Below are 13,323 nucleotides of genomic sequence, written 5' to 3'. Positions count from 1 at the left end.
ACCCAGGAGAAGCATATAAAACTCTTAATGGGGCTTAAGGTGTACTTTCAGTATAATTTCCAAGTACAAAAAGAAACTCACAAAGACATGACAAGGAAACTGAAATTCCAACAGGATGGTCAATAAGGTGCACTAACTTACTTTATGCAGCTGACTGACTGTGTCTTTTCTTTAATAAGTTTTTGTGAGGGATGGATGACATTCTGCAGCATTTTCTGTAACTGTTTTTATTCCATTTAAATCCTAGCATGGACTGTTTGGCACAAAAACCTAACAAATTCTTAAAAATTGAGGCTGGAAAGCCACAGTGCACTGAATTTTCCAGCTTTCAATATATACATTTGATCCTCTCAGGAAATCAGAATTAGGGAAAATGTATTTTCTCTGTCACACAATTAATTCCACCCACCAACTAATTTGACATTTACTGCATTGTGATATTTGGTTAGCAATGCATTAGCAGTTTACTCAGTTTGTCCATTATGATTACTGAACAGAATGATAAACATCTGGCTGATGAAAGTGGACATTATTGAAAGAAAGAAATACTTACTGAGCCATACACGTTTCCTGTTTTGTCCATCGCTAAGTAGTGATTACTGTGTACGCCTCTAATTGCCACCACGCCGACTTTAACAGATGCTATCTCCAGTATACCTGTAAATGATACACAGAAGCAAACCTTAATGATTCTGACATGTGAATGTTTCCATTCTGTTATTTTATTACAAAGCTCTTGGAGAAATAGCTCAGTCCTTTTAAAGTTCTATTTAATGCAAAACAGAATGTTATATAGTCTACATTTTTTTCTCCAAGCAAAAGTGCAAAAACACATGTGAATCAATGTCTAGAATTCTGAGCAATGCAACAGGCAGGGAGATCAATAGCAGAAATAAATGGGAAAACTCACTTTCGAATGTAGAATTGCTGGCATAACAGTTTTTAGGACAAGATAAATAGAAATTTTGCATTGAAAGTAGATAGCCTGAGCTATTACTCTGAACTCTTTTAAGAATGCAAGTTCGTTTATCAGTTCAGTCTCTATTCTGAAACAGAATTGTATGAAATTTATTTTTTAGTATGAGCAGTACAGCTGGGTTAACAGATGGAAAACCATATATGAAAAAAACCTGTAAGTGTACTATAGGAATGTAAAAGTAATGAGGTCAAAGATCATACTGCTTAGTATATAGCTATATAAGCCTGCAAGCCTAAATTATGCACAGTGTTATATGGTTGTTGTTACTGTTTTTACGTATTGGTTTTATAAACACACAATGTAATTATCATGCAAGATTTAAACACACAGAAAGCCGTTTTGTCAACATACTAATGTGCAGTATATGAAATAAGTAAGGAAAATGATTAGATATGCATGGTTAATCACTTACAAAAAAGGCAACTGCAGTTTTAGTAATCTTGTGAAATGACTGAACCATCATTAAAACACCACTGCCACATGACATGGAAGTGCTTTTGATACTATGCAAAGGAAAAGCGCCACAGGCAGGACTACCTACAACTAATTTACAATCTGCCATGTCTCACACATAGCAGTTTTCTGTCAGATATTGTTTATTCACAACCATGCAGATGTAAAACAAAGTGTTCATTTTAGCCTTCAAAGGACTTGAAAGTGCATTTGGCTTTGACTATTGTGCACTGAACGTTTGCATACAGTATTAGCATTCTGTTGTCTTTTTCATAAATAACTGAGCTACGTTTAACTAAAACTACTATATATTACAGTTTGTAGTCACATCAAAGTGGTTCATGTGTGTGCACTACCATATCCACATCTTCCACTGCAAAAAGCCTGCCTGCTCTTCTGTATCATTTTGCCGACTGACGCTACCCCTCTTAGCTTCCATTGTTGGACGCTGTCAGGCAGAAGACATATCCTCCCCCATAAGAAGGTTGAACCAGCATTAGGTTCATCTCTGCACCCACCAGGCTGGCTTCTGAAGTAAAAGGGCATGTTACTCAGGGACTGGCGTCCTGTGTCTCATTTATGGTAGCAAGCCAAGGGGAAGGGTGATTTATAGTATAAATCCAATGTTCTAATCACTCAGCAGATATCTGATGCTTGCCTTTACTAACCTTTTTTTTCTTCTAAACATCAGTTCTTGAGATTCAAAGATTTTCAAGATTCAAAGAAACATTATTGTCATTTAAGAAACACAAGTGCTACCTAAATGAAATTTCGAGTTTTGACTTTTACAGGAGAGAACAAACACAAAAAGAAAGACATGATAGGTATTAAAGAATAAACAGTAACTATAGTACAAAAGTAAATATCTAGGTAGCTGACACACATGCTTATACACCATTTATATAAACTGGACAACACTGACTACTAGATGATTAACACATGAAAAGAAAAGTACACTATACACAGAGGTGAGATTGGGTGATATTGCACATAAGGAATTGATTGGAATTGCACTTGAATGAGAATATATTAATTTAGTATGCAATAAATAAATAGAATTACTGTATTGAAAAACAAAAGAAAAAAATGAGAGCATAAAAATCTGTTGCAGTTTTGATACATCCAGATTTATGTCTACATCAATGTGTTTTATTGCAGTTGGATAAAACCTGTTCATGAATCTGGAGGTCCTGCAGTGGATACTCCATGACCTTCTACCAGAAGCAAGTTTAGTGAACCAGCCATATGCTACATTTCAAAAAGCTCCTGTAAGGTAGGAAGACTAGTGCCCACAATCTTTTCTCATGTTCTTATTATTCTTTGTGGCTTCTTCCTTTTAGCCATTGTGCTGTTACCAAACCATACAGTGCAGTTTCTGGTGATAATGCTCTCACTGGCTCCTCTGTAGAAGGTAATTACAGCATTCACAGAGAGCTTTGCTTTCCTCAGTCTTCTTAGGAAGTGTAGTTGCTGGTGGGCTTTTTTAATTAGCTGGCCTGTGTTAGTACTCCAAGAAAGACCCTCTGATATATTTACCCCCAGGAACTTTGTAATCTGGACTCTCTCCTCTTCTTCACCATTGACTTTAAGGGGCGGGTGCATGGTAGAGCTCTTTCTTAAGTCAGTAATAATTTCTTTTGTTTTATTTATGCTCCAGGTTGGTGTTATTGCACCATTCAATCAGGGATTTGACCTCATTCCTATGCCCACTCTCATCATCACCACTTATGAGTCTCACCACTGTGGTGTCATCTGCAAATTTGATGATGTGGTTGCTGCAAGCTTTCACAGAGCAGCCATGGGTAAGGATTGTGAACAGTAGAGGACTCAACACACAACCCTGGGGTACTCCGGTGTTAATTGTAATATTCCCTGAAGTGTCATTACCAGCATAAGTCCTTTGTGGTCTTCTAGTCAGGAAATCGAGGCTCCAATTGCACAGCCCTTTATTTATGCCAAGGTTGATTAGCTTTTCTATAAGTTGTATTGGAATCACAGTATTGAATGCCAAGCTGAAAACTATGAACAACAGCCTGGCATAGTTGTTCTTCTCTTCACGATGCTCCAATGTGAGGTGTAGTGCCATCAAAATGGCATCAGCAGTTGATCTGTTTGCCCAGTAGACAAACTGTAGTGGGTCAAAGGATTGGGGTAGTATTGTAGTCAAATACATTTTAAGCAGTCTTTTGAAGCATTTCATTACATTTGATGTAAGGGCTGAAAGCAAGCTGAGACATTTTGGAGCATGGAGATAACATATCTATCCACATACCGAGTGGTAGCAGTTACAAGAGATAAGGTATTACTAAGAAGAACCTGTAGATGGTAAACTTGCCTAAGACTATCTGTGGTATTAAAGCTGTTTTGCACTGCTTTTGCTTTCTGGATGTACACACTTGTGACTTCTTCTCAACATTTAATAAAGAACATTAAAATAAAAGCGGTTTTGTTGTAGTTACGTCCGCTTGAAACTAATTTAAACACATGAGTCTTAAATTAGTTAGCATGTCTATAAGGAATTTGTTTCATGCCCCTTAAAGGTAATGTCTTACAAAAGAAGCATGTGGATGTATATGTCAACTTAAACTGTTGAAATGTTAGCAACCATGTCAGGCTTTGCTCTGAAGCACAATGACATTTATTTAATTTAATTATAATTTGCTTCTCTCTTTTGTATTACTGTTCATCAAATAAATCAAAACATTATAAAGTAAGATACTTGTACAGCTCATAATCCATAAATCACACTCAGAAATGCTGTGTATGATATAAACATATTTTTAAGGAGATGTGTACAACTTTTGTATGTGTATGATTGTCTAGACACAAGCCTGACTACCTCTTAGAGATTATAAACAAGTATTCAGAAATTCAAAATAATCGCAACTACAATAAATTTCTTAATGTAATTATACATTTAGCTATTTAGCATGCAAGGTCAGACTAATCCTTAATAAGGGGATATTTCAGAAGGCCTTACAATAGTGAGAAAACTGATCATATTACTTTAACATAGCTCACATTTGGTAGTTGAGCAAGTTTAAATCAAAAATATAATGTCATGGTGAGTCTCACTGTAATGATTTGTATCGTGTAAGGCAGCAAAGTACTTTCTGAGGGTTTTTGCTTTTTTCTCTATTATGGTGCAAACATAGAGATGGTATATATAATTTAGGGGGTTGTGTGGGGGCGGGTAGAGTGTTATCATTTTTCAGGTTTTCTAAAATGGTGAATCAAAAAGATGTGCTTTGATCATAGGTAAATTCTTTTACACCTGTGCATATTTATACTGCTGGAGCCTCCAAATATTTCAGTGTTGAATCCTGACACTGGGGTGTTACCTTGAAGAATTATATCTAGAAATGGAAATTAGAATTAGGGAGGATGGACAATTGGGATATTTTAGGTTTAGTGAGCATGGTTTGGGTTTAGGGTTAAGGATTAACTGGGAGTTTTAGGGTTAGGTTTAGGGCTGGGGTTTGGGATTCAGGTTACAGAGGATATGGGACTTCTATGCTTAGAGTTATGGCACTGAGAGGGTGCATATGTGGGTGTCATAGGTTTGTGCTGCCAAGATGTTTGATATTTGCCACTTTGTGCAAATGGCAGTGAGCATGTGCATTATGAGCTAACAGTACATGAGCACCTACAGGAGATCACTTTCATTGCTCCTGTGTTGAGACCATTCTTAAGTAAAAAAACATCCAAAGCATTGATGGATTAACTACTTCATCCCAATTACCTATTAATATTTCTATATTTCATCATATAATTAGTAACTACTGTAAAATATTATGCTTTGTTGACAGAGTTGGATTATGGGGCAGCGCCCATTTACAGAGGGGTCACAGAAGGAAACTCCATTTATGTCATATAAAGTTAACACATTCAGAAAAGTTATCCTTGTTTCTCCCTGAAAAGAGACAGTTTTGTCCATTGGGCCTACCTATTGATAAATAAAAACAAAATAAGTTAATAAACAGAGGAAATGTATTTAGAAAGTAATGGAATGGCATGCAGATACATTGACAAACAGGGTACACACACACACACACACACACACACACACACACACACACACACACACACACACACACACACACACACACACACACACACACACACACACACACACACACACACACACACACACACACACACACACACAAAATATGCATGCACAAAATAAACAACTAAACAAGGCCACTCTGCTTGACCCAGTTCTACTAGTGGATCAGGCACCAGAGGGAACATCAGTGATGGATGAGTGTTTCCATCCTTGAGAGAGTGGTTAGTCCTGGAGGCATCTCCTGTGGTGATCCCTGGTAGAGGCTGGGGACATCACTAATGGAGATGTGGTCTAAAAAGGAAATCAGGGTGAGGCCATGGCTGAGCTGTTGCAAAATGTGGCATGCCCCAGTTGCATGTCTACCCCTTAGCCTTCACTAGGGAGGACGAGAGAAACAAGGTAGGTCATACAAGAATCCCTGACCCCCCCCCCCCCTTTTTGAAGATGGACAGCGCAACAACCTTGGACATGTTTAAGCTCCTCACTGGCCCTGGTTACAAATTTGGGAATTGGACCAGAAGTGATTGGAGCTCTATTAAACCCAAATAAAGACATTGGCCACTGGCATGGCTATCAAAGTGAAAAAAGTGGAGAAAAAAAAGAAAACATAATAATAAATAAACACAATGATACATGAGAATAGAAGAAATATGACATGCTAGAGCCAGGAAATTAATAGTTGATACAATGTAAAACACAGTGGTCCAGTAATGCACAAGCAGGTAAAGCACACTATATTGTTTGGCCCTTGTTCAAATGATATCTGGTCTTCTGTCGTACATACAGCTTCAGTCACATGGACACACATATATTCCATGTACAGGTCAAGATAAGGTGCTCATTATAGTCAAGATGTCGGAAAGAGATGCACTGTGTGGAATTGTGAAAATTTTCCTGAGGACACCAATAAGTGCTAGCTAATTTTATTAGTTTAACTAGTATAAGTGGTTAGCAGAAAGATATCATGTTAAAATGTCAAGGGGCAATCAAGATAGCATGGTTATGGAAGGCTGCAGGAAAGGTATCATTCACAAGCAGCAAAAACTAGAGTGAGGTCTAGTGTACAAGCACAAGAGCTGGAGTTATGGGGACCAAGGTTAAGGAGAAAACATAATGCAGTGGTGGAGGGAATTAAATGATACCATAGCTTGTAAAACTATTGTTGCCTTGCTGGCCATTTTACATTGGTAGATAAAGTTATCTGAGTTATTGACATTACAGGTACAATGTTGTAAAGATGTGTAGCTTTAGGGAAGGGTGTCACTTAATTCTTTGTCTCTATGTCTATTTATGTCCTTGAAATGCTTTCATGGGTCATATTGAATTATCTTAGGGTTTGGAGAGGTCGCAGTCAGATTACCCAATATGCTAATTAGAGGCAAAGTGCTAAAAATGCATTAGTTATATACAGATAAACTCTGACAATAAAATTAAAATGATTTAGTCCTTTTTTGTGGGAGACAAATAAATAAAATTGTTTCCCTGCAAAAGCAGTACATTCCAGAGTTTTGGGGTGGCTGTATCACCCTGCCACCACATCTCCTTACTTAATTATATCAATTCTAGGGAAACACCATGTCTAAAAAGGGAAGCAAACTCCTGATATAAAATGTATTTCAATAAACTATCTTCTGTAGGAAGATAGAACAAAAGCTATGTAGTAGTCAGTTGTATATTGTCATATTTCCTGCAATTTAAGATAAACTTTAAAAATGCAAATAGCGTCCTTTCGTTATACGTGCATATATACAACTTCTCAGTATATTATACTGAAGAGTTATTACTTCTCTAATACAAATATAACAGCTTTACAATTAGAAGAGTAGCAAATATGCCATATTCTGTATATCAGATTATCACAACTTTAGTCTCCAAATTTATTACCTGGTGAACAGCAGCCCCACTACTTTTTGTTACATATTCTTGTTACACAATGACAGCCCTTTATTTTAGATTAAATGTATGATACTGCTCAGACAAGCTCCTCGTGGTCCTGCAGAGTGGTCTTAGCTACAGAGAACTCAGAAAAGCAACTACTTTCTGGATTTAAGTATCTTTGCTTTTTTTCACTTGGAATAGCTTCTGTAGCTTACCCTGAACTAGCTTGAACTGTTTTTTTAACTGTTTGCTGCATTATTTTAAAATCTGCACTTAAAGTTACTTTTTAGTCGAATTTGATCGAAAGTTTGTTTGTTTGTTTGTTTAATTTAACTGTTGAGGCTGCCCACTAAAGTGTGCTAGCCTGTGTAACTGATTTATCACTGTTTCTGCATTTTCTGTGTGTTTCTATCAAATAAACAAAAAAAAAAAATAATCCTTGTTTTCCCGCCTCTCCTCGACTAGTTTAGACCAGTTTACAGGCATTGCTGTATTCTGGGCTGTGGTGTAGTTCCTGTGTTGTCCATTACCTTACTTGGATAGAAGGAAGTTTCTTTGCTCACCAGTGGGAGTGGGGAGCCTTGAGCAGCCTACCTGTCCCTGTAGGAAGTGACCTCAGCACAAGAAGCTGTAGTAATTGGTTGTTTTGGACCATTTCTAGCTCTTTTGTAGTTCCCTGTTTAAAATCCACCTCTGGGCATTTTTTTCAGGCTATACTTCTCAGACAAGCTTCTCGTGGTCCTGCAGAGTGGTCTTAGCTGCAGAGAACTCAGAAAAGCGACTACCTTCTGGATTTAAGTATCTTTGCTTTTTTTCATTTGGAATAGCTTCTGTAGCTTACCCTGAACTAGCTTGAACTGTTTTTTTAACTGTTTGCTGCATTATTTTAAAATCTGCACTTAAAGTTACTTTTTAGTCAAATTTGATCGAAAGTTTGTTTGTTTGTTTGTTTAATTTAACTGTTGAGGCTGCCCACTAAAGTGTGCTAGCATGTGTAACTGATTTATCACTGTTTCTGCATTTTCTGTGTGTTTCTATCAAAAAAACAAAAAAAAATAATAATCCTAGTTTTCCCGCCTCTCCTCGACTAGTTTAGACCAGTTTACAGGCATTGCTGTATTCTGGGCTGTGGTGTAGTTCCTGTGTTGTCCATTACCTTACTTGGATAGAAGGAAGTTTCTTTGCTCACCAGTGGGAGTGGGGAGCCTTGAGCAGCCTACCTGTCCCTGTAGGAAGTGACCTCAGCACAAGAAGCTGTAGTAATTCATTGTTTTGGACCATTTCTAGCTCTTATGTAGTTCCCTGTTTAAAATCCACCTCTGGGCGTTTTTTTCTGGCTATACTGCTCAGACAAGCTCCTCGTGGTCCTGCAGAGTGGTCTTAGCTACAGAGAACTCAGAAAAGTGACTACTTTCTGGATTTAAGTATCTTTGCTTTTTTTTCACTTGGAATAGCTTCTGTAGCTTACCCTGAACTAGCTTGAACTGTTTTTTTAACTGTTTGCTGCATTATTTTAAAATCTGCACTTTACTTTTTAGTCGAATTTGATCGAAAGTTTGTTTGTTTAATTTAACTGTTGAGGCTGCCCACTAAAGTGTGCTAGCCTGTGTAACTGATTTATCACTGTTTCTGCATTTTCTGTGTGTTTCTCTCAAAAAAACAAAAAAAACAAAAAAATAATCCTTGTTTTCCCGCCTCTCCTCGACTAGTTTAGACCAGTTTACAGGCATTGCTGTATTCTGGGCTGTGGTGTAGTTCCTGTGTTGTCCATTACCTTACTTGGATAGAAGGAAGTTTCTTTGCTCACCAGTGGGAGTGGGGAGCCTTGAGCAGCCTACCTGTCCCTGTAGGAAGTGACCTCAGCACAAGAAGCTGTAGTAATTGGTTGTTTTGGACCATTTATAGCTCTTTTGTAGTTCCCTGCTTAAAATTCGCATTTGCACGGCTTTGCGCGGTTGTGCGCATAGCGCAGCGCCGGTTAAACTTCTTCTGGCTCCGCCAAGTCTGCTCTTCAAATTTTCCCTTAAGGAAGCTCTACTCTTAGTGTAATCAGACTACTCACTATATTATAAGCCTAGCACTTGTTCTCAATACTTCTCTACTAAGTAAGCACTCTTGTACTAAGTAAAGCACTACATCTACCTACCACCCCTGTGAATATCCACTTCCCTTAAAGGTACAGCACTCCCTTATACTGTTCTACCATGTCGAGTTGTAGATTACTTGTGTCCTCTCCAGTTCAGCTGGTCAATCTGGGTATCTTGAGACAATGCTACAATTGTCTCATGTACACAGACAACCCTCTCCTCCTCCCAACAAACACAAATACATGTGAGAGATGCAACTATATAGCCAAACTGGAGGCTGAACTCTCTCAACTCAGGGCTGGCATGACCAGACAGGAGGAGATGGTAACCACACACACAACAATCCCAGTCCCACATAGACCTACCACAACTGCAAACCAAACACATAAAAACACAAAGACATACTCGGAGGCTCTAATAAAAAACTTACCAAAACAACAGAGGCTCCCAAAGCAGACATCCAAAAATCCACCACCTCAAAACAAAACACTTGCAACACATACTTCAATAAATCAGTATGTCAACCAATCACAGCCCTTAAGGCCAAACACCATGCCTGATACATTAGTAATAGGTGACTCTATAGTCAGACACACTGATGTCCCACTGACCAGGCTGAACAAGGAGAGGGTGACTGTGAGCTGTCTATCGGGAGCTAGGATCCGCCACATAACACACGCACTCAAGTCACTCCAAAGCAAGTACAAATATGACTCTGTCATTGTCCATGCTGGCGTGAATGACCTGAGATGTACCTCCCTGGACTACATTAAAAGAGACATAGAGGAGCTCTCCGATTATGTAGCCCAGGCTGGTATGACCCTGACCCTGAGCAGCATCTTGCCCTCACCAAGAATGATACCACAATACAAAGACAAGATGATCAGCTTTAATAATTGGCTCAAGTACTGGTGTCATTCTAAGGGGATCCAATGTCTGTCTGCCTGGGATGACATGTTGGACAAGCTACGCTGCTTCGCAAGGGATGGCTTACACCTGTCGCCACTGGGCTTCCGGATATTGGCTAAGGCTCTTGCCAACCCCATAGTGCCTTTTTTAGGCAAGGCTCAAAAGACAAACCCACCTCCTTAGAAAACAAATATGGAAAAAAACTAAGGGTAATGCTGCTCAACGCCAGAAGTCTAAATCTCAAGATGCAGGCACTCGATGCACTCCTCAGCATGGAGAACATCGACTTCTGTGCAGTAACTGAAACCTGGTTCAAGGCTCCTGAGAGCACCCCAGCGCTACCAGGCTATACCTCGTATCATGCTTTTTGGCCCCAAAACCCAGGCCAAACCACAAAGGGAGGGGGAGTGTCCAGATTCATCAAGGACACCCACACCTCCAGGTTAGTAGCAACACATGAAGCATCAGAGACCATACAGGTGCAACTAACCATAGGAAAAACTGCTATACAACTGGTAGCATATTACAGACCACCCTCCCAATCTCAGGAACCCCACTCAGCCTTCCTGAAGACATTGGAGGATATGAATGTATCACAAAATACCATCATACTGGGAGACTTCAACTACCCAAACATAGATTGGGTACATTATTCTAGCCCTAATACCCTAGCCCAAAGGTTCCTGGAATTCATAAATTCAAATGCACTGGAACAACTAGTCACCTCTCCCACTAGGGGAGATAATATACTAGACCTGATCATCACAAACATGGGGACAAAATGCTCCACACCGGAAGTATACCCCTCACTAGTGAGATCTGACCACAAACTAATCACCCTGGATATACATTACCCATATCCACCCCCAGCACAAAAGACCACAGTGAAAAACTTCTCAAAAGCAGACTTCACTCTTCTTAAGACTGAGGTGGTATCCTTTAAGCCCACTGTGCCAGTGGATACCACATCCCACAATGCCGAATCCTTCAGAAATGCTTTCTATGGACATCTCCAAGAATGCATGGATCATGCAATCCCAAATAAATCCAAGTCCCTCTCCGCCAAAGGCAAACGTCCTGTCTGGTGGAATTCAGCCATTAACAAATTGTATAACAAAAGAAGGAAGCTACTGCACGTCAGAGCAAAATCCCATGAAGGGAAGACATCTCTGACCAACATTAGCAGAAAACTACGTTCTCTCATAAAAACATCCAAGGCCAACTTTGAGAGAAAAATCGCAAGGACACTAAAGATAACCACAAAGCCTTCTTCAGCTATGTTAGAAACCTGGGCGGAAACCCTCAGATATGCTCAGAGTTAGTTCACAACAACAAAAAATACACTGAACCCACAGATATTGCCAACATTCTGGCTGACAGGTTCAGTGCAAATTTCTCCCCTCCCTCACCCCCAAAAGAAAAAATACTTATCCCAGCTGAATGTAATCTCCCTGTCATCTCAGATGTCCAAGTGAGAACCACCCTAAACAAAGCTAAAAACACAGCATCAATGGGACCTGATGGTATCCTGGGTTGGGTGTTACGTGAACTCCAAGAGGAGCTAAACCCACACATAAAAATGCTATTTAAACTTAGCCTTACTTCAGGATATGTACCTGAACACTGGCGTACAGCAACAGTAGTCCCACTCCACAAAGGGGGTACCTCTACAGACCCTAGGAACTACCGCCCCATAAGCTTAACCAGCCTGGTCTGCAAAGCTATGGAAAGAATCATTATGGAACTCATAAACAGAGACATAGGGGACCTACAGACACTTGACCCCACCCAGTTCAGCTTTGTAAAGGGCAGATCCTGCCTTTTGAACCTGGTTGACTTTTTCAAAACAGTCACTAGAGCCATTGATGAGGGCAAAGCAGTCCATACAGCCTACCTGGACTTGGCTAAGGCCTTGACACAATACCCCACTAAGGCATCATAGATAAGCTCAACAGCTTAAACGTAAACCCTTATGTCACTAGATGGGTTGCAAACTGGCTAAAGGACAGAACCCATAAAGTTAAAATCGCTGGAGCAATGTCACACTCAAAGCCAGTCACAAGTGGTGTCCCACAGGGATCTGTCCTGGGACCCCTCTTGTTCGGCATTTATTTCTCAGATGTTAAAGCAAACATGGGAGGGTTGTGGCTGACAAAGTTTGCAGATGACTGCAAACTAGGCGCCATAGTCAATACACCAGCGGACACATACATCCTACAAAAAGGCCTCACAAAAACGGACAACTGGTGCCGGAGTCACGGCCTTAAACTAAATGCCAAAAAATGTATAGTCATCCCCTTTGGGAAAAACAAAGTACCCACAAATTATCACATAGACAGCAACCCACTGAGTATGGAAAAAGTAATCAGAGACCTAGGGACCCAAGTCGACAGCGACCTCTCATTTGACACCCAAGTTGCCAAAGTGGTTAGAAAAACATTCTACTTTGCACACCTAATCATGAAGGGATTCATATCCATATCCAGGGATGTCATTGTACCCCTTTACTCCTCCCTCATCAGACCCATAATTGAGTACAATGCCCCATTTGGTATGTACCTCACCCGGCATTTGCAACAGCTGGAGAGACCACAAAAGTACCTCATCAAGAGGATCAAGGGTCTCCAACATATGTCTTATTCTGCCAGACTAAAGAAACTTCAGCTCTATTCAGTAGCATACCACCTGCTCAGAGGTGATCTATGCCTGACGTACAAGGCCATGTCCAATCAGGATCTGATGGACATGCTCCACCTCAAAACATCCAAATCCATCAGGACCACGAGAGCTAAAGACTTAAACCTCGGCACAAGTATGAATAGGACATGCTGGAGGGATAGATTCATAACCCAGAGGCTTCCCATGCTTTGGAGCAAGATCCCAGTTCGTATTAGGCAGAGCCCCTCACTGACTCTCTTCAAGATAAATCTTGATGAGTGGATGGGAGA

At 39.9% G+C, this 13,323-nt stretch overlaps 1 protein-coding gene across 3 annotated transcripts in view; it reads right to left on the bottom strand.

The window, feature by feature from the left end:
* FGF10 (fibroblast growth factor 10) overlaps positions 1–13,323 on the bottom strand; it is a 699,027-nt gene that overhangs the window by 11,287 nt on the left and 674,417 nt on the right. For all 3 annotated transcript variants that reach the window (XM_044077714.1, XM_044077723.1, XM_044077732.1), the window contains one exon: positions 554–657. In XM_044077714.1, coding sequence (XP_043933649.1) covers positions 554–657 — 104 coding nt within the window. The remainder of the gene's footprint in view (positions 1–553; positions 658–13,323) is intronic.

The sequence above is a fragment of the Protopterus annectens genome, chromosome 1.part1 (assembly GCF_019279795.1).
Source record: "Protopterus annectens isolate FY-2018-M chromosome 1.part1, PAN1.0, whole genome shotgun sequence".
Classification (NCBI taxonomy): Eukaryota; Metazoa; Chordata; order Ceratodontiformes; family Protopteridae; genus Protopterus; species Protopterus annectens.
Note: the sequence above shows the minus strand (reverse complement) of the source record. Positions and strands in the feature narration are given on the sequence as shown.